The sequence below is a fragment of the Triturus cristatus genome, chromosome 3_2, assembly GCF_964204655.1.
Source record: "Triturus cristatus chromosome 3_2, aTriCri1.1, whole genome shotgun sequence".
Taxonomy (NCBI): domain Eukaryota; kingdom Metazoa; phylum Chordata; class Amphibia; order Caudata; family Salamandridae; genus Triturus; species Triturus cristatus.
This window is the reverse complement of record NC_140584.1, coordinates 92528366-92550366: the sequence shown is the minus strand read 5'-3', so window position 1 is coordinate 92550366 and position 22001 is coordinate 92528366. Positions and strand designations below refer to the sequence as shown.

Here is a 22001-nt window from a genome sequence, read left to right as displayed (position 1 = left end):
CCTGAATACTTTAGTGCCAAGCTACCAAAGGGTTAAGCACAGATTAATTTAGTGACTTTTGTGGTTCACCCTGACAAGGATTGTGGTTGGTGCCTAAGTGGGGCTGCCACCCCTCTCAACCAATGACCCAAAGTCTTAAAGACATTGTTTCTGATGCTGGTGCAGCAGCACAAAGGATACTGCTGGTGGACAGTATTGAAGTAGTGGTCATTTTAGCATTACTCATGTCTGTTCCGTTATCTTGGTCAGAACACCTCTAGAGAGTTGGAGTTGAGGACCTGGCTTCTAATCACGGCTCTAGTATGTTTGACTGTGATCATGTGATTCACTTAATCCCTCAGTGCCTAAGAGTAAACTTATATCCGATTTCACAATTGCATTACATTTGACATTATTGTGCAACGGAAATGTGTTAAATGTGTAACATTTCCAGGGTGCAGTTTTAGTTTGCGCTCCATACCTCTGGTTCTTTTTGCTGAAATATAATAAAATCCAGCAGAAACCTAGTTGTTTGTCTTGTGGGGGAGCGACTAAGGCTGGGCTGCAGTGCCTTCTAGCCTGTCCAGGTTATAAACATTGCAAAGGAAATGTCTGATACCTGTCCACCATAATGTAGATCTCAGAATTGTTAAATTGGCTGCCATGATTTGTAAACAGTATCTTGACTTTTGATGTTTCCGGCTATTTAGTGATAATTTGGAGAAAAGGCGTACAGATTAGAAAATGAGCTGTTTAGCAAGTAGACAGCATTGTATGTTCCCATCTAGAGGCAAGTTAAATGTGATCTTTTAATTGCTTGCTAAATCGATGGAGCAATTTGACTGTTTCAGCCTACCACTTCTTTTGTAATGTTTGACCTTGATGTTCTATGCTATTTTAGCTTTTTTGTATTTATAAATTATGAAACTGTGACAATTGTGAATGCACTGTAGGCCTTTTGCTCAAAATAAGCTACTTTTAATGCTGATGATTTGCCTGTGAGTCACGGTGGGTTGTGCGTGCCGAGCGTGGAGAGAGGGCCTGGAATGAACACACTGATGCTAATTAATTATTTTATACTTTCTATACTTATGTGCCTACATTTAGCCATGAGGTGTATGGTGTCAACTTCAAATTGGCTACAGAACATGTCTGTCCAGATTAGGTCCAGGGGGCCTGAATCCGTGCATGCTTTAAAGAATATCCACAAAACAAATGTACACAAAGTGACTGTGAATGAAACTCATTTTAGCACCTGAGACAGTGCCTCGGGCAGTTGAGCATTGGAGACGGGACCTGGAGCCTGTTGTATCGCCCCTTCGGGTGAAGTTTGCTTTCCGGGCGACTGCACTAAGTCGCCTGGAGCAGGGGGGTGGCTTCTTCGGTCTACCCCACGGCGTGTGTTGTTGGTCGCGACCACGTACGCTACGTGGTGTTTCAAAAAAGCGCAGTTGGCGGGCGGGCTCAGTAGATAGACCCCTTGCGACAGCACCAACATCTATCCGACTGCGGTCTTGTTATTTTCTGAAAGCTGTGCCACGTAACCACGGTAGTCGGCAGGCTCTACTGAATGCCCGGCTGACACAACATTTGGTGACGAGGGCAGTCGGACCGTCTCGTGCACCCCGCGGCGGCCGTATTGTTTATCCACGTGCGTGCGGTGCTCGTGCTGCGGCGCATAATGCCCAAGAAGGGCACACATAGTGCGAAGGCTGTCGGTGACCCGGTTACACTCACAGGCCCAGCTGAGGGGAACGATCAAAGCAATGCCGGTGCTGCACAGTGCATGCAGAGCCCAAGAGGGGACGAGATCCGGTATCCCACTGCTGCTACTAGATTGTGAATATCGACAACCACTCTTGTGAGTAGGCCCCTGTGCTCCTGCACGTGCCATCTCTGCTGAGGTGAGAGGCCCGGAGTCCACAGAGTACAAGCAGGCAAAAGCAAAGGGAGGGAACCCCAAGGAGGACATTTTCCAAGGCTCCACCTGGCCATACTAGGGGGCATAACCACGCAAGGGGAGAAAACTTGCTAGGCGGAGGTTAACATCAGAGCACATCCTTGCGCAGGGCAGAGCAGACCAGCCAGGATAAAGGCCCAGCTTCCTCCTGTAGAGCCATTTGTTGTGGAAGGGGCCCCTTCAACACAAGCCCCGAAATGGAAGGAGTAGGTGGAGCGTATGCTCCTGTTCTATGAAGCCACGAAAGTGGAAGATGAGCAGAAACGCACCATGCTGCTTCACCTAAGAAGGAGAGACATATTTAAGATATCCAAAACAATTGTAGAGGAAGCACCGAAGACCCACCTCACTTTTTATTGTGGCCCTCACGGCTCATTTCGAGCCCATGGCAAATCAAGACTATGAAAGATTCATATTCCGGCAGGCGAGACAACAGCCAGAAGAATCCCTGGACATGTTTCATGCGTGATTGAAATAATTAGCCGTTCCTGTGGTTTTCACGACGAGACAGAAGAAATAAGGGGGCAAATCATCCAAGGGTGTGCATTGGCGAAACTGCAAGAAAGGATCCCAGAATAGTCCGGGAAAACATTAGCGGATATTGTCACCCTGGGCAGGACCAAGGAACTGTCGAGAGTGCGGGCAGTGCACATGGAGGCTGCACTTCAAAATCCTGTCAAGACGGAGCCGGTTAACATCATTACAGCAAATCCACCAGTGCAGTCCAGCAAAGGCAGGAACGCAAGAACCCTGCCATGCGGGCACTGCGGAGGACCACCACATCGCCCTTTAGAGTGCCCGGGGAGGGGCAAGAAGTGCACAGAGTGTGGGAGACTGAACTACTTCATGAAGGTGTGCCTCTCCAGCAAAAGGCGGATCCCACTGTCCACAGTGAACAATGTAAAGGAAGTCCAGGGAAGAAACAGTGATATGGATGATGATGAAGGTTAGGAGCACGTCGTACATTCAGTTTTCACCATTGGTGCGGCAGCTCAATAGTCAAGCCGGTTACCCCAATGCCATATAACTGGAGGCGGACACCCCACCATGGCAGTAGTAGACACGGGGGCTACCATCAACCTCATGTCGTCAGAGGCCCATGGAAAGATGAACCTGACTCCGTCACAAACTCCCACAAATATTAAATTCTTTGTGTATGGACAGAGACAACTGCTCATCATAAGAGGTCAATTCAAGACCACCATCATGTATGACCAAACATCCGTTGAATCCCAAGTGTACGTGATGGATGAAGGCCATGGCATGCTACTTGGATGTCGGTCGGTGGAAGACTTGGGAATCGTCAGTTTTGCATTTGGATACTCTGAGAAGAAGTAAGTCACATCCTCAAAGAATTTCCCTAAGTCTTCGAGGACATTGGATGTCTCCGGGTAAAACAGATGCATTTGCATGTAGACCCCTCGATCCAGCCGGTGGCCCTTTGACATCGGCGCATCCCGTTTCACCTCAGGCCCCTGGTGAAACAGGAACTGAACTAGCTTGAGGCGGCAGGTATCATAGAGAAAGTGAAGGGCCCCACTCCATGGGTGTCGCCTATCGTTGTGGCAAGAAAACCAAAGCAGCCTGGAGAGGTGAGGATCTGCTTGGACATGCGACTTTCCAACGCCACCATCAAACTGGAGAGGCACCTCACCCCTACCATCGATGACCTAATTGGAGAGCTCAGCGGAGCCAGCTGGTTCTCGAAGCTCCCGATATTACCAGCTAGTTCTGGACCAAGATTCGAGGTACATCACGACCTTCTCCACCCATGTGGGTCAGCAATGGTATAGGTGGCTGAGCTTTGGGGTATCAAGCGCTGCAGAGGTGTTTCAGAACACCATCTGAGAGCTACTAGCTGATCTTCCCTGAGTGGTAAACATCAGTGATGATATATTGATCCACCCCAAATCAGTACCTGAACACAATGCCAGACTACAACTAGTGCTGCAAAGGATAAAGGACTCGGGGCTCACCCTCCACCTGAACAAGTGTGAGTTCCTCCAGCAGAAGGTGCAGTTTTTTGGGTATGTGTTCTCCTCGGAAGGTGAAAGACATTAAAGATGCTCCTGCACCCAGCAAAGTGACCGAAATGCGCAGCTTTCTTGGAATGGTTAACTATTGTGGCCGGTTCATAAAGGACCTGTCGGTGCTAACACAACCCCTGAGGGAGCTGACTAAGGCTTCAGTATCCTGGTCGTGGAGCCCTGAACAGGAACAGGTGTTTGAAGCTACCAAGGATGCCCTTTCCAGCTCCACCACACTGCGATACTTTGATCCTCAACAATACACCTTGATAGCTGTGGATGTGGGTCTCCAAGGGCTGGGAGCTGGTTTGATGCAGCGACCTGACTCACAGGCAGAATGGGCGCCTGTGGCATTTACAAGCAGGTCACTGACCAACACTGAGAAGAGGTACTCGCAGATTGAGATGGAGGCCATTGCAATCCACTGGGGATGCCGCCACTTCCATCTGTACGTGTATGGGAAGACGTTCCTGGTCACCACTGATCACAAGCCCCTGATTCTGCTATTCAATGGGAGTGCGTCGAAACCACTGCCCGAATCGAAAAGTCGATGCCCCAACTGCAGAAGTACAACTGTAGAGTGGAATATTAACCCGGGCCTAATAACCCCGCTGACTATCTGTCACAGCACCCTCGCCCGGCCACCCCCCACGAAGAGGAAGATGCGTAAGAAACCGAGGAATATGTACGGTATGTGGTGGACCGGTCTTGCCCCCCTGCCCATGTCAATGGAGGAGTTATGTAAGGCGATGTCACAAGATGAATGTCTCCAGAAGGCTCTCGATGCGGAACGGACCAACCAGTGGCACCAGTTGAAAAGGCAATGGGTTTGTTTCACCCCAGAGTCTTGAAGGGTATTGGAAAGCCTTATCAAGTCCGACAAGAGCTCAGTGCTGCTCCCAATGGGTGCCTGCTGCGGGTCATCGCCTGGTGATCCCAACGTCGTTGGCAGATTGAGTCATCCAGCTAGCCCATGCCAGACATAAGGGGATGGTTAAGACAAAGTGGCGCCTTCGAACTAAGGTGTGGTTCCCCCTGATGGACGAGAAAGTTGAGGACACAGTGCAAGCTTACCCATGGTGTCAAGCCAGTGGCGTAACGAAACTTGAGGGGGCTCCCCTGCAAGGTAAGTGGAGGGGCCCCCTCCGGACTCTATCAGGATCTCTCTGGCCGAGGAGCTGTACTGAGGGGGCCCCTGGAGCTTTGCAGGAGCCTGTGTTATGCCCCTGTGTCAAGCATCAGGGGTATCCAGCCCTCCAGCACCCATAATAACTGAACCAGGTCCCTAGGACCCCTGGGTATGTGCAAACATGGATTTTGGGAGTCTTCCCAATGGGAGACATACTCTAGTGATCATCGATGACTATTCCAAGTATCCTGAGGTTGAGGTCCTAGGATTCCTCAGTGCAGCTGAAGTAATTCCAAACTAGAAAAAGTAATGGCCACCCATGATCTCATTAAAGAACTGAGAAATGACAATGGTCCCCCTTTTCAGGGGCTGGAGATGGCATCATACCTTAAGTCAATAGGCATCATCCACCGAAAGATCATCCCCAAATGGCCGCAAGCAAATGGCGAAGCAGACCGCTGCATGAGAACAGTGAACAAAGTAATCAGAATAGCACATGCCAATGGGAATCGCCAGAACAGTCGATCGATTATTTTCTAAAGGACTAAACCCAGATGCCTCACTCCACCACAGAGTGAGCCCCTGGGTATTTCTCCATGGGGAAGGTAGTCAACGACTCAATACCTCAACATCTGAAACGGAAGCCGGATGTTCCCAACGCTGATGGAGAAAGAAGGCGAATGACAAGACCAGCTGGCATCGTAAAGCAGAGAAGTCCCAACTAAAAGTGGGAGACTGTGTGCTAGTAAGGGATCGCCACACTGGATGCAAATTCAGACTGCCGTTTGAAAAGGATCCTTGGCGTATCTCTTCCATGAAAGGAACTCAGGTCATGGCTCAGAAGGGCTGAGAAGTCACGACACGAAATGTCTCCGCATTCAAAAGATTCTATTCTCCATGCACCGCCACATCCCAAGGGGTTGTGAGTGAGGTGAATAATCCTGACCAGGAGGAGTTGTCCAATATCAAAGGTGCAGATGGTGGATCAGTGAGAGAGGAGGGGTGGGCCAGAGCACTGGCAGTCATTGCAACTCCGACTCCGGGCAATGCAGTGAGTGACTCAGGAAAAGATGCGTTGAATCGTGAAACCCGCACCCAGTATCATCTGGGGGGAAATCGCCAGCCGTCCAGCAGACTGAAGGACCATCACTGGTGATACGGTCCCTGGGTGATGTGCAACCAAGAGGAAAGCTGTCCAGTGTTTGGTCCGACTATGGACTACTATTTTAGTGACACCACCCATGAGCACAGACTCTGTGGAATGAGAGTGAAGTTATCTACCTTGCCTGTAGTTTTGGGGAGGAATGTTGTATCACCCATTCGGGTGATGTTTGCTTTCCGGGCGACTACACTAAGGCGCCTGGAGCCGGGGAGTCAGCTTAGATCTACCCCACGGCGTGTGTGTGTAGCGATACTCCACTGTTACAGGCATGCCCGAGTGCGCCACCACCCTTATAAAGCTATTCGGACCAGTGGAGAAAGACGAGAGCATTGCACAATCCAGAAGCACTACAACTCCCATAACACCGCGGGGCCCGGCCGAGAAACGCGCGGGTACATGAAACGACCCGCCCCTATATAAGCTCCACCTCAATCAATGGTGAGTGCTTGACAATCCTACCGGAACCAGGCACTTCGCCGAGGCTTCGTTACCGCTGTCCTGGCCACAGTACTTCGATCCCCAGTTCCGCGGACGCTTGCCTTCCCGCTAAAGACCGGATTTATAGCCATCTCACCCCCGACGCCTCCGCTGTGCGCGGACGCTTTCTTTCCCGCTGGAGCAGCGGGAGGCGTGACCACGGTAGTCCGAGGGCGGACGCTTTCCTTCCCGCCTCGGAATACGGAACCCTACCCGTTCTCTGCTTACGAAGCGGACCATTCTCAGGGAGACAGGTAAGGGGCGCTGAGTGCGTGATAATTCACGCACTTATAGACGCTCAAAGAGTTTTACCTTACAAACCCTCTACGCGCCCGGACGCACGCGCTGCGTTGTACACTTGTATCGTCAGGGATAAAAACTAATTGACATAGAGGTGGGGGTTGGGTAAAAGCGGCTCTGACATTTGCTATCAAGAAGCTGGCTGTGGTGTGAACAGCCCGATGGATTTCAGCCGACAAACGCTTGAACTACTTTGATTTCCCTGACGCTTTCTTTACCCCTGACATTTGGCGCATGGAACCCAGGAATGGAGTGGAACCCCAGACACCCTAGCGATCTCATACTAAAGCCTTGTGAGTAGTCTTGAGTAAACCCTACCAGGGAAAGTCATATCTTGGTGTAGTGTATGCCCTGTATGGTATTAATGCTTATGTTCTATCCCCTCTGCAGTCTACTCCAAGCAGTGTGGTACCAAGACCTTCTCCCACCACACACCTCAGCAATTCCCGAGCGGCTACTCTCTTCCCTGTTCCCCGAGGCGCTGCCCTCCATACCAGAGTCCACTACTGGGTGGGAGGTAGTGCCTGGGCGAATAGGGAGGCCTCTCTACAGGCTGTCGTCCCTGCTGGCTGTTCCTTAAGGTTAGTGGCCTGCCTGTTTACCTTGTGCTGCTGACATCCTGACAGAGTGTTGTTGGTTGCGACCACGTACGTTAAGTGGTGTTTCAATAAAGCGCAGCCGCAGGTCGGGCTCAGTAGGTAGACCCCTCGTGACGGCACCAACACCTATCTGATTGAGGTCTCATTTTCTGCAAGCTACGCCATGTAACCACGGTAGTCGGCGGGCTCTACTAAACACCCAGCCAACAAAACAGAACCCACACTGACTGACAAATGGTGGAACTATTGCTACACCGAGATGGCGCTGCTCTGTACCAATTACAGGCTGAGATGAATAGACGTCAAGGGCCTGCACAGAATTTACCCCACCTCAATAAGGCTTTGCACTATGGGATTGTGGGACAACTCGTGCTGTGCTCGCTGTGGGCAAGAGAGCACGGACATTCCTCATTTGGCTTGGGGATGCGGTCGAGTGGATCAGTTCTTCTTGACCGCCATTTTCAACTGTGTTGAGAACGTAATGGGCTTGGCCATTCGAGCAGATCATAGCTGCTGGGCTAATGTTAGCGATGCCCCAACTGCCTGCGCTGCCACAAACTCATCGCCACGATGCTGCTCATGGTTAACAGAAGGGTGGCTATGCACTCGGCCTCATGGGAGAGTGACTGGCTGAAGGACTTGACTTACTGCCAAGAACATCTCAACAAATCTCATGTTGGCACAAGCGCCCCATTACATATGCCCACTCTTCCCCCAGCACATACCTGGCAACATGCAATCAAGGGAAAATGGAGCTGACGGGTCGTGGGGGGTGGAGGGGTGAGCCAGCATTGGTTTGATGTTTATATCGAAACTGCCTATTCCCTACATTGCGTAAACTGCTATTGACCCCGTGTGGACGGACTGCTGAGACCTTGTGATACTGCAAGTATTATGACTACATCCTACTTCTGTCATGGGTGTGATATTTTCTCCTGTGCGCCTGAGCACTGCTACTATTCTAATTTTTCCTTCTTTCTTTGTGTTATTTGCCTGTGGTGATGTTTGCTAATGTTTAAACTAATAGAAACATACATTAAAAAGTGCACCTCATTACATTTACATTGTCAATGGTTATCCAAATAGTATCTGGCACTCCCTAGCCTTTGATAATAATCAGTATTAATACTCAAACCAAACCATGACTTGCTCTCAGATGTTTAAGTGTCCATTGTTATTATAATACAGATAATGCCATGAATTTATTTTCCTTTACTTTTTCTGTAGCACCAGCCCATGCGAAATACCTGCCTTCCTGCCAGCCTGGAGAGTGTCAAGGGAACCTGCAGAACTAATGAATAATTGCAGATAGAGTTTCTTCCTGCTGCTTGCATCTTTCAGTTCATGACCTTTCCAGGGCCTCTGTAAAAGTTAACAAATTGGAAGGGGCTTTGAATAATCTGGTTTCAAAGGCTGCGCAAAGGCGACAGCTGAGAGGCAGTGGAGAGGGTTGGTAGAAAAAAATGAGTCATTCATTGTAACGTGTACAAAGAAACGGTTACAAGCAAATGTAAGTACTACAAAGACAAACCAGGGTCTTTCATCTTTGAAAGTACTTTGCTGTAGTCAGTGTTGTCTAATTTGTGTGTCGTTTTGAAATAGTGCTAGTCTCCTGTTCTCTGATTTGACTTGCTTAGCACAGATACATTTACTTAAATTAGTTTCGAATAACAAAGGGATTTTCAACCATAAATGCATGCTTAAGCTGAATAAGGCTCTGTTGATTCCTGCCAGGCAGCCACAAAAGGATACCCAGGAGGCTTAAATATTTTTATCACTGTGTAGTAGTATGCCATGAGAGCATACAATTACGTAGTAGTTAACCATGCAACACAAGGGGTGTGGAGTGGGCAGAACACTGCAAAGTTTAGCTTGAGAGTTTGGAAATGCCCACAAACCTCTCTGACTCTCAACTCCAGCCCCTCAAACGCAAATGCAAGTGACTGGCGAGACAATGGCACTTCAGCAGGAACCCCACATCTCGCAACCTTCAAATCAGCCCTCAGCAAATACCATTGCAGCCTCAAGGAAGCCAAGAAAGACGCCCTAACCAACACCGTGGAAGCAAGCGCAAAAGGAACTCGTCAGAGAGCTCCCCTACCCATCCGCCACAGAGAATACGATCCCCCTTCTTAAACCCTTTGCGACACCCTGGCGGACTACTTCTACAACAAGATATCAGACATCTACAGCAACTTCCACCCACAACCAACCGACTTCAGCCATCTACGGATGCCCACCGAGACCCCCCACTGCCACCTGCTCACCTATTGGAAACCGCTCACCACGCTGAGCACCACAGCCATCATGACCTCAAGTCCCTCCGGAGCACCCACAGACTCCTTCTGTGCCTAGGATGGAAGGAAATCAGCAGTGCTCTCACAAACATCCTCAACTCATCCATCACCACGGCCACCGTTCCTGACACATGGAAACACACAGAGGTTAAACCCCTTCTAAAGAAACCCTCCGTCGACTCCAGCAAACTCAAGAATTATTACCTCATATCTGCTCCCCTTACCCGCCAAGGTCCTGAAGAAAGCCATCAATTGCCAGCCAGAACACCTGGAAGAAAACAACCTGCTTGACCTCTCCCAATCTGGTTTACGCCTTAACTACAGCACTGAGACCGCACTGATCACTGCAACCGACGACATCAGATCCCTCTTCAAATGAGGTAAGACAGCAGCCCTGATCCTCCTCGACCTCTCAGTGACCTTCGACACAGTATCCCACCACACTCTCATCAACAGACTCCACCAAGTCGGCATGCAGTAAAATGCCCCGAAGTGGATCACCTCATTCCTCACAGGACGCATGCAGAGAATCCACCTTCCACCCTTCTCCTCCGAGCCCAAGATAATCATCTGTCTTGTCCCCCAAGCGCCCCTCCCTGAGCCCCACCCTCTTCAATACCTACATGAGTCCACTGGCCTACATTGTTCGCACCCACGGACTCAACATCATCTCATATGCCGAGGACACCCAACTCATCCTCTCCCTCACTGAAGACCCAAATTCTGGAACACCATGACCAACGTCGCCAACTGGATGAAGTCCGTCTGCCTAAAGCTGAAAACGGACAAGACAGAAGTGCTCATCTTTGGGAAAAACATCTCCCCAACGGGATGACGTGGTGACCCACTGCAGTCAGACCTTTACCAACCCCACTGGCCACGGCCACATGGCATCATCCTGGACAGCCAACTCACCATGAAGCGACAGATCAACACAGTATCCTCCCCTCCTGCCTCCAGACCCTGTGCATGCTTCGAAAGATCTTCAGATGGATCCCTGTCAGCACTGGGAAAACAATTACTCAAGCCCTAGTCACCATACAACTTGACTACAGAAATGTACTTTTTGCCGGAACCACCACCCAACTCCTCAAACCACTCCAGACTATACAGAACACCGAAGCCAGACTCATCCTCCACCTCCCAAAACAGACCAACCTCACCCGCCCCCCCACCTCAGAAGTCTCCACTGGCTCTCCATCCAGAAGAGATGCCAGTTTAAGTTGCTAACCCATACCTACAAAGCCCTCCACAACATCAGACCCACCTATATCAACCACCGCCTGACCTTCCACCAACCCGCCAGAGAACTCCGCTATGCCTCCTTCGCCCTCGCACACATCTTTCGCTGCTCACCAGTCTTGGTACGGGACGCCGCTTACGGAGACGGCTCCGGATAGCCTATTTTGGATGTGGCTAATACCATCATTCAATCAGACTTCACACAGACATTGATTGATTACTCTTGGGTCATTGAGCCTCATTTTCATCATACTTTAGTTTGACAGATCTGATGTCCTTTTGCTTGCTGATCATTTCGTCAAAAGATATATCCTACACTCATAACAAATTTGCCCTGAAGAAGCCCATGTTTGGGCGAAACGCGTTGGCTGGCTGTTTTTATGAAGCACAACAAGAATAATAAAAGACGGAAGATATAAAACATCTTTATGTGATCCGTTCTGTGTTGTACTTGACTCATCTGTGTTATTATATTGCCTCTCATCCAATTCATTTCTAAGTATTTATTCACGTTCTACAAGCAGCAGAACGTTTGAGGTGGGCAATATCGCATATTGCTAGTGACTGATTCTGGTGGTGCAGTCTCCTTTGACCCGGCTGCTTTCTTTCTCTATGTATGCCCTCGCACACATCCCCTGAATCTGCCAGAGCTGCAGTGGAGGTCGTTCCTTCTCCTACCTCACTGCCAAGTCCTGGAACAACTGCCCCCTCCACTTTTGAACCTCACCCTCACTCACTGACTTCAGGAAAGGAATCAAGACCTGGAGTGGTGTAGAGTGTAGTAGTGTAAAGTGGAGTGGCATAAAGTTGAATACAGTAGAGTGGAGTGGTGTAGCATGGAATAGTGTAGACTGAAGTGGTGTACATTGTAATAGCATTTAGTATAGTACTGTACAGTGTAGTGGCATACAGCGAAGTGCTGTAGACTGGAGTGGTGAATTGTGGGATGGGGTAGATTGGAATACCATAGAGTAGAATGGCAAAGATTGAAGTTGCGTGCCGTGTAATAGGGTAAAGTGGAGTAGAGTTCAGTGGAATGGCATACAGCAGAGTAGTGTAGAGTGGGACAGTGCACAGTGGAGTGGCGTACAGTGGAATGGCGTAGACTAGAGTGGTGTACAGTGGAGTGAGATAAAGTGGAATAGTATATAGTGGAGTGAAGTGGTGTGGTGTAGAGTGAAGTTGCATCCAATGGACTAGCATAGAATGGAGTACACTAGTGGAGTAGTGTACTGTGGAGTGGCATGCAGTAAAATAGCTTAGCGTTGAGTGATGTACAGTGGAGTGGCGTAGAGTGCAGTAGTGTACAGTGGAGTAGTATACAGTGTAGTGACATACAGTGAAGGGGTGTAGACTGGAGTGGCATAGTATAGAGTGTAATAGCAGTGGAGTGGCGTGCAGTAAAATGCAATCAAATGGAATAAAATAGAATGGACTGGCATAGAGTGGAGTGGCATAAACTGGAGTGATGTAGAGTGGAGTAGCATACAGTGTAGTGGCATACAGAAGAGTGGGATATATTGGAATAGGGTAGAGTGGAGTGACAGAGTGGAATGGCATAGAGTGGAATAGCATATACTAGAGTAGCGTATAGCGAAGCGGCATACAGTGTATTGGTGTACACTGAAGTAGCATAGTGGAGTTGCATACAGTGTAATAGCCTAGAGTGGACTGGTGTAGAGTGGAGTTGTGTATAGTGTAATAGCGTAGAGAGGACTGGTGAACAGTGGAGAGTTGTACAGTGGAGTGGTGTAGAGTGTAATAGTGTATAGTGGAGTAGCATACAGTGGAGTGGTATACTATGGATTGGTGTAGACTGGAGTGGCGTCCAGTGGAAAGGGGTAGAGCGTAATAATATACAGTGGAGTGGCATACATTGGAGTGGCGCCCAATGAAGTAGCATTGAATTATATGGCGTAGAGTGGAGTGCCATACACTGGAGTGGTACAGAGTGAAGTAGCATACAGTGGAGTGACATACAGTGGCATAGTGTATAGTGCGGTAGCGCCCAATGAAGTGGCGTACAGTGTAGTGATGTAGACTGAAGTGGCATAGAGTGGAGATGCATACAGTGTAAGCATAGATAGTAGTGGCGTTCAGGGGAGTTGTGCACAGTGTAAAAGCGTAGAGTGGAGTACAGTTGAGTCTCGTACAGCGGAGAGGTATAGGTTTGAGTGGCGCAGAGAGGAATAGCATATAGTGGAGTGGCGTGGCATGCAGATGTATGTCAAATTTAGTAGCAATGTAAATTATGATGTGCAAAGTAACACAAAACAGCGAATTATGCTGTCTTGCATTTCTCATGATTTACCACTCAGTGCAGGGCTATGCATGGGGAGGCCTGGCATTGCTTTCTAAATCTGAATTAAGTATTGCGTTGACCATGCAACATCATGTGTTACATAACGGACCACAATCCAATTATACAGCTAGTCCTAAGATATATTTTAGTGCTTGGTATACTGCAGTTACTTTGCAGTATAACGTGGTACATGGCGACGACAAGCTAGTATACATTTGGGTAATGGCTGTTTTAAAAAAAACTAAAAAGCAGACTTTTTTTTACTATACTTTGGCGGTGATCAGTGTTAGGGCCTTCTATGTAGGTAAGTAGAAAGTCCTTGCCTATGACCACTTTATTAAAGTAGTCATTGATAGGGACATTTATTTATATCTTTTTAAAAATATTTTTAAATAAGCTTACGGCCATGCACTGTGATAGTTTCACTGAATTTTGTGCTAAAGTGTCCCGTGACAGATATCATTAAGTTGAAATGTCTTATTACTTAAAAAATACCCTACTTAACTGCAGTACCCAAAAAGCATCATCTGTACGCCATAAAGTATAATAATGCAAAATTTCATGTAAATCCTTTCAGCAGTTATGTATTTGTTTATTGGCTCACATAATCATGTCACCATAAATGTGTCTTTAAGTTGTTCATGTAGTAATTCTGAAACTTTACTCATGCAGTCTAGTTTATTTTATGGGCTCCCTTCCTACTTTTAGTTGTATTGTGCTACACTGATATCACTAAGTTGTTGGCCCTTATAACTTCATAATCACTTCATAACACAATTTGCGATATTAAAAGGAATCATCTATATAGTCTAATGTACATTGCTGTGAAATGTCATTACAATCCGTTCAGCCACTTTTGCTACTACAGGAAATACAAAAGTCTATGTAAGATGCATTGGAGTGCAAGTGTGTGATGGGACCCTGCTTTTTTTTGCACCCCCTTGACTAAGCCCTTTCAAACTTTCCATCTTTCAGCAATGTAACAGGTAGAATATGTCTGCATAGGTTTGCAAAGATTCATCAAATGGGTGCAAAGTTATGAAGGGACTTAAAACGGAGGAATTCCTATCTCGGGTAATTCTAACTATAACATAAATTCCAATAGACCAGATTCAGGCAGAAGACTCCCGATTTTTGAAACCCAAAATGGCTTCATTTTGGCTGTCTCACGCTTCAAATTGCCTCCCCCTTAACTGAAGTCAATGGGAAAAATACATTCTCCCAATAACTTTTTTTAAATCTCCTACTTTACTCTTCTAAAATGTGGCATGTATGCTATAACTACAGAGTGGCCACTACCACTGTGTGTGTGTATGTTAATTTTATTTCGTTTGAAGGGAAGTGTTGATTTTTTAGTGTAAATTTTGAAAAAGAGCTTTCATAACTACCATGAAGGAAAACAACCATCATTCAAGCTATAAATGCTGGGCCAGATGTGTGACCATTTGATTTTGTTAGTCTCTAATTGTGATTTTTTGTGTGACTCGCAATTTGAGACTCGCAAAATCAATTGTACTAATGTGTCTGAGACATATTTAGTTTTTCCCAAATGGGTCTCCCATATGACCTGCCTCTAATATTCATGAGCCAGGTTATAATTTGAGACCCATCAGGAATGGCCGGCACTCACAGTGATGGTGGCCTGTTGGGGTCAGCAGACCATGATGTCTGTGACTGGTTTTTCAATAAAGCAGTTGTTTTTTAGAGATGCAGCCCATTTTCCTTAAAGAGAAATGAGATACATTTAAAAAATAAAAATGAAACGTTACAGTTTAATTTTTAAAGAGTAGGCAGTAGTCCGTGGGACCGCTGTCTGCTCTTAAAAAATTTTTTTGTTGCTAATCGCAAACAGTAAGGGGTTTCATGGAGAACACTTCCCATTTGCTGCTGGCTTAAAACCCATTTGAAAATGATGATAAATGAGATTGTTTTGCAACGACATTTGCAGTCGCACAACAATCTTACATCCCCTTGCGACTCGTGATTAGGAAGGGATGCCCTTGGCACACACTTTCCTAATAGCGACTCGCAAAACCTATTTTCCAGGTCGGTAACAGGTTACCGACTCACAAAATAGGTTTGCTACATACTACAACCCAATTTAGTAGTCGCAAATGGGATGATTTCCCATTTCTTACCGCTAAAAACGGTCATACATCTGCCCCTCAGAGCTTTATCAAACAAATACCCTTATTTGGGGCACCTGGGCACTGCCAACCCTGCTGTTTATGCATGTGTAGTCTCTTTACAAATGTGCCACAAATCCCTATTTTTAAACATGTAGCACAAGGCTGTAATAAGATGTAGATCACCAAGCAACCGTCAGAGCACTAAAGGTCCAAGTGTGCTCTAAAACTTTTTTCAAGGGTTAGTTTATGATCAGAAGTGCAGAGAGACAGTGTTCATTGATCAAAAAAGAAAACATGCCAGAGTATCCTACGCTGGGCATTTATCAGGGGTATGTGATGGTGGTACTGCACTATATGTCTGTGCTATGTGAGTTTGAATGTTTTTAAAATGTTACTTTTCTATAAGGTTTTACCTCCAAAAACTTTTCTTAAAAAACATATTTGTCAATAAACCAAAGGATAAGTGCAAGAAAGCTAAAAACAATGAGTTTTGCATGTGAACGACTAGATTTTAGGACGTTGTGAAAAGGGAAATTATGAAACTGTAAATACTGGTTTTAGATAATGTGTTGATATTTTGTTCTGTTCGCTTTATCTTCTGGATTAGGAGAAGAGTAGATTGATGACGTCTAGAGTGTTGAATAGTGTGTGAAAATGTATGGTTTTATTGTTGCTTGGTTAATAAATAGAATCATTTATTTATGGGTTATCTTTACATTTGACAGTCAGATAAGATAGGCCTCTACGATCCCAGGCATGTACTATTTTTACCTGAGACTTTGTAAGAGGAAGTCCCCCTTGTAACAGTCTCTGCTGTAGTTCATAGTTTCTGAAAATATAGCCCAAGATGAAGGGCGGCTCATTTGGCTTACAGGCCGCATCACGTCTACAAATGGCGAGAAACACAACACAGGAGAGGAAATTCTGCAAGCCATATTTTTGATATCTGAGGGTTCTTGTGATATGGAAGTCCTAAAAAACATATTTTCGTATCAGTTAAGAAAGAGGTAACTTACGAAATTGCCTCAATCATGTCCATGCCCATCTCCACGCAGCAGTGGGCGTGATCCGCGCGGGCCTCTGGTAGCCCAGACACGCAGTAGTAACAGTCTCCCAGGATTTTTATCCGTAAACAGTGATTCTCCTACAGCAGAAAAAGAAGTGAAAAAACACACAAGGTGAGTACATTCATATTTGTAGTTACTTGCCTTTTAGGGAGATGATGGCTTTGGGACTCAGAGTTTAATGTCGTTATTCAAGAGTGGGGAGAGAAAGCAAGCTGACTAAAGATCCACTTACAGCAGCGAGCTTATCAAATCTGGCAAAGAGCTCATTCAACGTCATCACCAGCTCCTGAGCTGTGCACTGTGAGGCCAGGCTTGTGAAACCTTCAATGTCAGCAAAAAGGATACTGTGGAGAAAAAGAGAGGAAGCATGCATGAGAACAGAATATCTAAGTAGCGTTTAAAGCAACTACAGTTACAGCAAGGTTGTCATCCGATTACAAAATATCTGTACGAACGTCTTGGTTTCCTTGCTGTGTGCATGACATCATTACTGTCATCATGAGCCCATGCACCGTGGAGGTACAATCATGTACATCTTAGTGGGGTGTCTGACATCCATATGCTGCAAACGCACATGCCAATCTCATAGACATAACACAGGCCCAGGAGCCTTGTGTGGTAGTGTACGCGAACATTCAACTTGTCTTGTGCTCAGCATTATATTTATGTACAAGTACAAAATGTTTCAATCTCAGGGATCCAAATCACATGTTGTGGTGAGGAGCTATCAGTCTCCATCACACCGCTGGTGAGGCAACTATAAAAACTGTTTAGATAATTAGCAGCATTATAGTCTGCTACTGCATCATGCTGGGTCATATTATAATGCCTGGTAGAAGCCCGGAGCCTCAAATTCCAATGTCTGTTCACAGCTGTTGCTGTCAACAAAGACCTCACAAAGCCCTCTGAGATTTCAACCCCCTCTGGCTTCAGAAGGCCTTTGTTTTACAAATTAGAACATTCTGCCCTCTAGGGGCGGAATGTTTTAATGCCTTAGAGCCCTCTGTAGCGGCTCGGGCCTTTAACGCTGGAGCGGGCGCTTAATGGCCGGTAGTGCGAGCTAAGGCAGGCTCTGAGGCTATGTTATACTATAACCTCCTCTGACTTTGTGAGACCTTTGTTCACTGCAGCAGCTGTGAACAAACATTGAAATGTTGATGCTCCGAGCTTCTACCAGGCATTAGAAGCCCAAAGCACTCCATTGTTTTCATGGAGCTCCCAACATTCCAAAGTTCTAATATAGGTAACACTATGCATTTATGCATTTTGTAAAGCACAGAATGATTCTTTATGGTTGAATCAGTTTGCTCTGTCCGCTAATCAAATATTTTCCTGCCATTCATTCACTTATAGGCAAGGTGTCAATGGACCTTGGTGACACCTCCTGTTGGTGCTGGACAGACGGTTTGGAGGGTTAAGCTCTGTTATCTTATTATAGATGTAAGACTAAGGTGCCAGTCAAACTGCAAGATGAGCCTATGAGGATGGAGCAGAAGATTATAATATAATGTCTGATGTACCTCTTCACAAACCAATCGGTGTGCAAACTGCACATCAAATGGTTTGAAAACAGGTACAGAAGTTTTGATAAACCTATGTATAAAGACGTTACATTGTAAATCACCCATGTGAAGGAAGCCACAAAACCACCGGCCTAATAGTTATTAATTATGCAGGTTGTTAGTTTCACCAGATTGCAAAGGCCTATAAATGCATGGATGGTGTCCTGCAAGGGACATTCAACTTCCATCCTTACATTAATTTCCCAAAAGAAAACTTTTATATCAGCCCTGTCTCTTCATTTGGCTGAACCTCGGCCACCCAACATGATTCACAAAGTGACAACCAGATAAGATACACATGTAGGATACCAAGCATGAACTATTTTTACCTGAGACTTTGGAAAGGGAAGTCTCTCATTCCCCTTTACAAGTCAGATACAACCTAACTTCAGGGGGCGGCATCAAAGTAATGGTTTGCCACTGCACCAGCAGTCACAAACCATTGCTATATAAAATAGCGGCTCACAATCAAGAGAGTATGCCTCTTTCAAATACAGATCTCAATGCAGTTCATAATGAGTGGCAGAATCCCTTTTGTGAGTTGGAAACAATTTGGCACCTTGTTACTGAGCTGAAAAAGGAGTTTATTCCTTGTAAACACTCTTTGCTTTTGGAGATCACAGGGTTTGAAATCGCAAGAGGTGTGAATTTTGAAACAAAAGATTTAATGCCCATATATCAAGGTTAATTTTGACAAAATACAATGAAAGTGAATTCTAGGAGAAGGCTCTTAACAAAGAGAATGTCCAGCCACTAATGATAGAGTGGAAACTGCAAATTTCTTGTAGAGGTGCATTATAATCACATATAAATTGCAACTCTATATGATCCTTTATTGAATTAACGTAAAGTGTTAGAATCTTGGAACATGCTAACATGAAAATGTGATGTGTTTTAGGTCATTGAAAGTAAGATGGAGATTTAACATAGAAAATGAATGCAGCGAGCAGAAAACATTCCCATGAAGAACTTGTGTTTTGCAACTGACAATTATGTACTAAATGTGTTTATTAATTGCGCTATTTTACATGTAGGTTAATGCATTATTTGAAAGTGCCTTACTTTCCATGCAAATTCGTAGAGCTCATATGATGCTTTCGTATGTTAGCTGACTTTTGTAGGCCTGAAATGCAGTTCCCTAGAAACTCTCGGCTGTGGAATTAATTATTTCTCACATTTAGTGTTGCAGTTGAAAAAAGCACTCATGTTAGTTAGAATAATGTCTTTGGTTTACTAGTCAAGCAAGGAGAGAAGAAGTTACAATTGTGTGGCTTGCGTTGATAAAGGTCGTTGTGCTTCACACGGGAGAAGGCCTGGGAACCAAGGACAAAATGTATCAAGCAAGGAACACTGTTGTCCCTTGGAAAAACACCTTCAGGATTGTACCCAGAGCAGATAGTGTGACTCAAACTGGATTCTGGCAATATTACCTATAAATAATGTGTTGAAGGGAGTAAGGAAAGTGCCCACTTCTCTACTTTGCCTTCACAGAGAGAGCATCTTAGAGCTAGCTCTGTCTCTGTAGCTTTATGCTGCATGACCCATTAATTGTGGAGAGACTTCTTATGAAGACTGAACATGCGGACACCTTCTATCCTTCTTCCTGAAGATGCTCAAGTAGGGATGCCACTTTAGTGTTGGAGTAGAGATAGATTTAATGCTTCCAGTCACCAACCCTCGATGCAGGGAAACTTGGACTCATGCTTCCTGATCTTCTGCATTCTGCTTCCAGTAGAGCCCCGTGCAGGGAGTGCCGCGGGGCGGTGTGGCGGGGCGGGGGAGGGCCAGGGTGGGGTTAGTAAACTCCGGCTCACGGCCGACCGGAGTAATGTAATGAAATAAATAAATAAAACAAATTTCATTGCGCACGCTGAAACGCCAAATGCGTTTCAGCGCACGCAATGAAATTAGTTTTATCTATTTATTTTGTTACATTACTCCGGTCGGCTGTGAGCCGGAGTTTACTACCCCCCACCCTGCCCCTCCCCGTCCTGCCCTACCGCCCACGGCACTCCCTGCACGGGCCGCTCCTGTCTGCTTCTTGAACTAGTCGTATTACTCATGTTGCATCACAGATTTGGCTTCATGCTAATTCCGATGTATTTCTACACCCTCATATTGAAGTATATATACATTCAGTTATTTTTGGCCTTGAAATAAGTCAATTAACCTTACGTAGTCGGCTGTGGTTACTGTGTGTCCAAGAGGATTATTAATTTGTTGATTGGTCCCCTAATAACTTTTTTCCCCTTTACACTTTCATGCTGCAAAAAAGAACCATTGAATTGTGAATCTATAACAGGTCTAGAACATATGGGCCTGACCCTTTCACTTGCGTACACAGGGAATATTCATTTTCACTGCAACAATAATAAATGAGGACAAAGGTATTTAAAAAAAGATTTAGAGTAAGAGGACAATTCAGATGTAAAATTGCCTCAAGTCACATTTTTTTAAGGTTCTCTGGGAAGAATGCAAGCAAACTGACAGGCTGTACACCATGTCCATATGTGTCAGTCAGGAAATCTACAATTTTTTTCGCATACTTTTTTGAATTTCCAAAAATAAGAAATCTCCAAACATCGAATGAATATGCCATGGGGTATTTAATGTGAATTCACCACAAGTAATCCTCAGGGGAATTGAGAAATAATGCAAACGAGGACGGATGTTCAGTGGAAGGGGGGTGGGGGGTAAATATGAGAAGGGTCACCTAATGCTGTATCAATAGAAAGCCACATATTCAGTCCAAGTCTTTTCAAATATAAATAAGCATCTGGCGCAGTTGTTCAATTGGCTGAATGAAAGCTGAATGTCGGGATGGAAAAGTCCTCTACATGGTAAGAGACGGGTACCCCTGCTCTGAGTGCCTAACTGCAAAGTTGTCTGTATCTCTGATGCTGATTTTTTTGTCATAGGCGTACACGGATCATGGGTGTTTGCCATGACATAGGCCTCCCTTATGGATTGATGTCTTGTTGGAACAGGAGCGGTGCCAAAGCATTGCCCTCATAGTATTGAAAGGCTACTGGCTTGATCAGGAGTTAAGCAGCACAAGCGCAGTGGTGGCAACATACCATGTAGTGATCAGCAGTTGCGAGCAGGACCTTTTTAACATATGCCACTGGAGTGAGGCCTACAGGCTCACTCCCACTTTTAAAAGTTCTGTTGCAGTGTGGTCAACTCATTCGTGGTCTACATTAGGTAGATGTGGAAGGATGTGTAAGATGGAAATATGCTAACCTCTTCCATGCGCATGACGGCCGGGAGCTGTCACGTGTCACGGTGGACGTGTGCGAACGACGGCTCTCGGCCGTCCGAATCCCCGCCCACTAATACAAACGACCGCACGGTGCGGGAATTCCCCGCGCATGGAAGGGGTTAAATGTGCCTGCAAAAAGTATAATACACAAAGGGTGAAGAGTGGTAAAGTGCCTGCATGGTAAATGTCTGTATGCTGGCAGTTTGTGTCTTTAAAATAACACACATTTCTACTATACGGAAATGCTGCAGTACTGGAGCCCCATTCTCAACGGGGATTGTGTTATTGCTTTTGAGTGTTGTTCACCTTCGCACATGTAGAAGTAGAATTAAAATACTTATTTTTTTATGTAAAAACAATGACTTGTCTGACTATTTATTGTTTGTGCTGCTTGTACGTTGAGTTATAAGTCGTGTTCACTGATCTGTATCTGTACTTCTCCCTGAAGGAGCCTTGACTGCTCGTCCAATGCTACCTAACTGGGAATCACGTGCAGAAAGGGTGCTT

At 45.9% G+C, this 22001-nt stretch overlaps 1 protein-coding gene across 1 annotated transcript in view; it reads right to left on the bottom strand.

Moving 5' to 3' along the window:
- The window catches only part of ADCY5 (adenylate cyclase 5), a 1541762-nt gene that overhangs the window by 503295 nt on the left and 1016466 nt on the right, over window positions 1–22001 (bottom strand). The window contains exons 4-5 of the mRNA XM_085647314.1: window positions 16903–17014; window positions 16620–16747 (exon numbers count right to left, since the gene is read on the bottom strand). Coding sequence (XP_085503440.1) covers window positions 16620–16747; window positions 16903–17014 — 240 coding nt within the window. The remainder of the gene's footprint in view (window positions 1–16619; window positions 16748–16902; window positions 17015–22001) is intronic.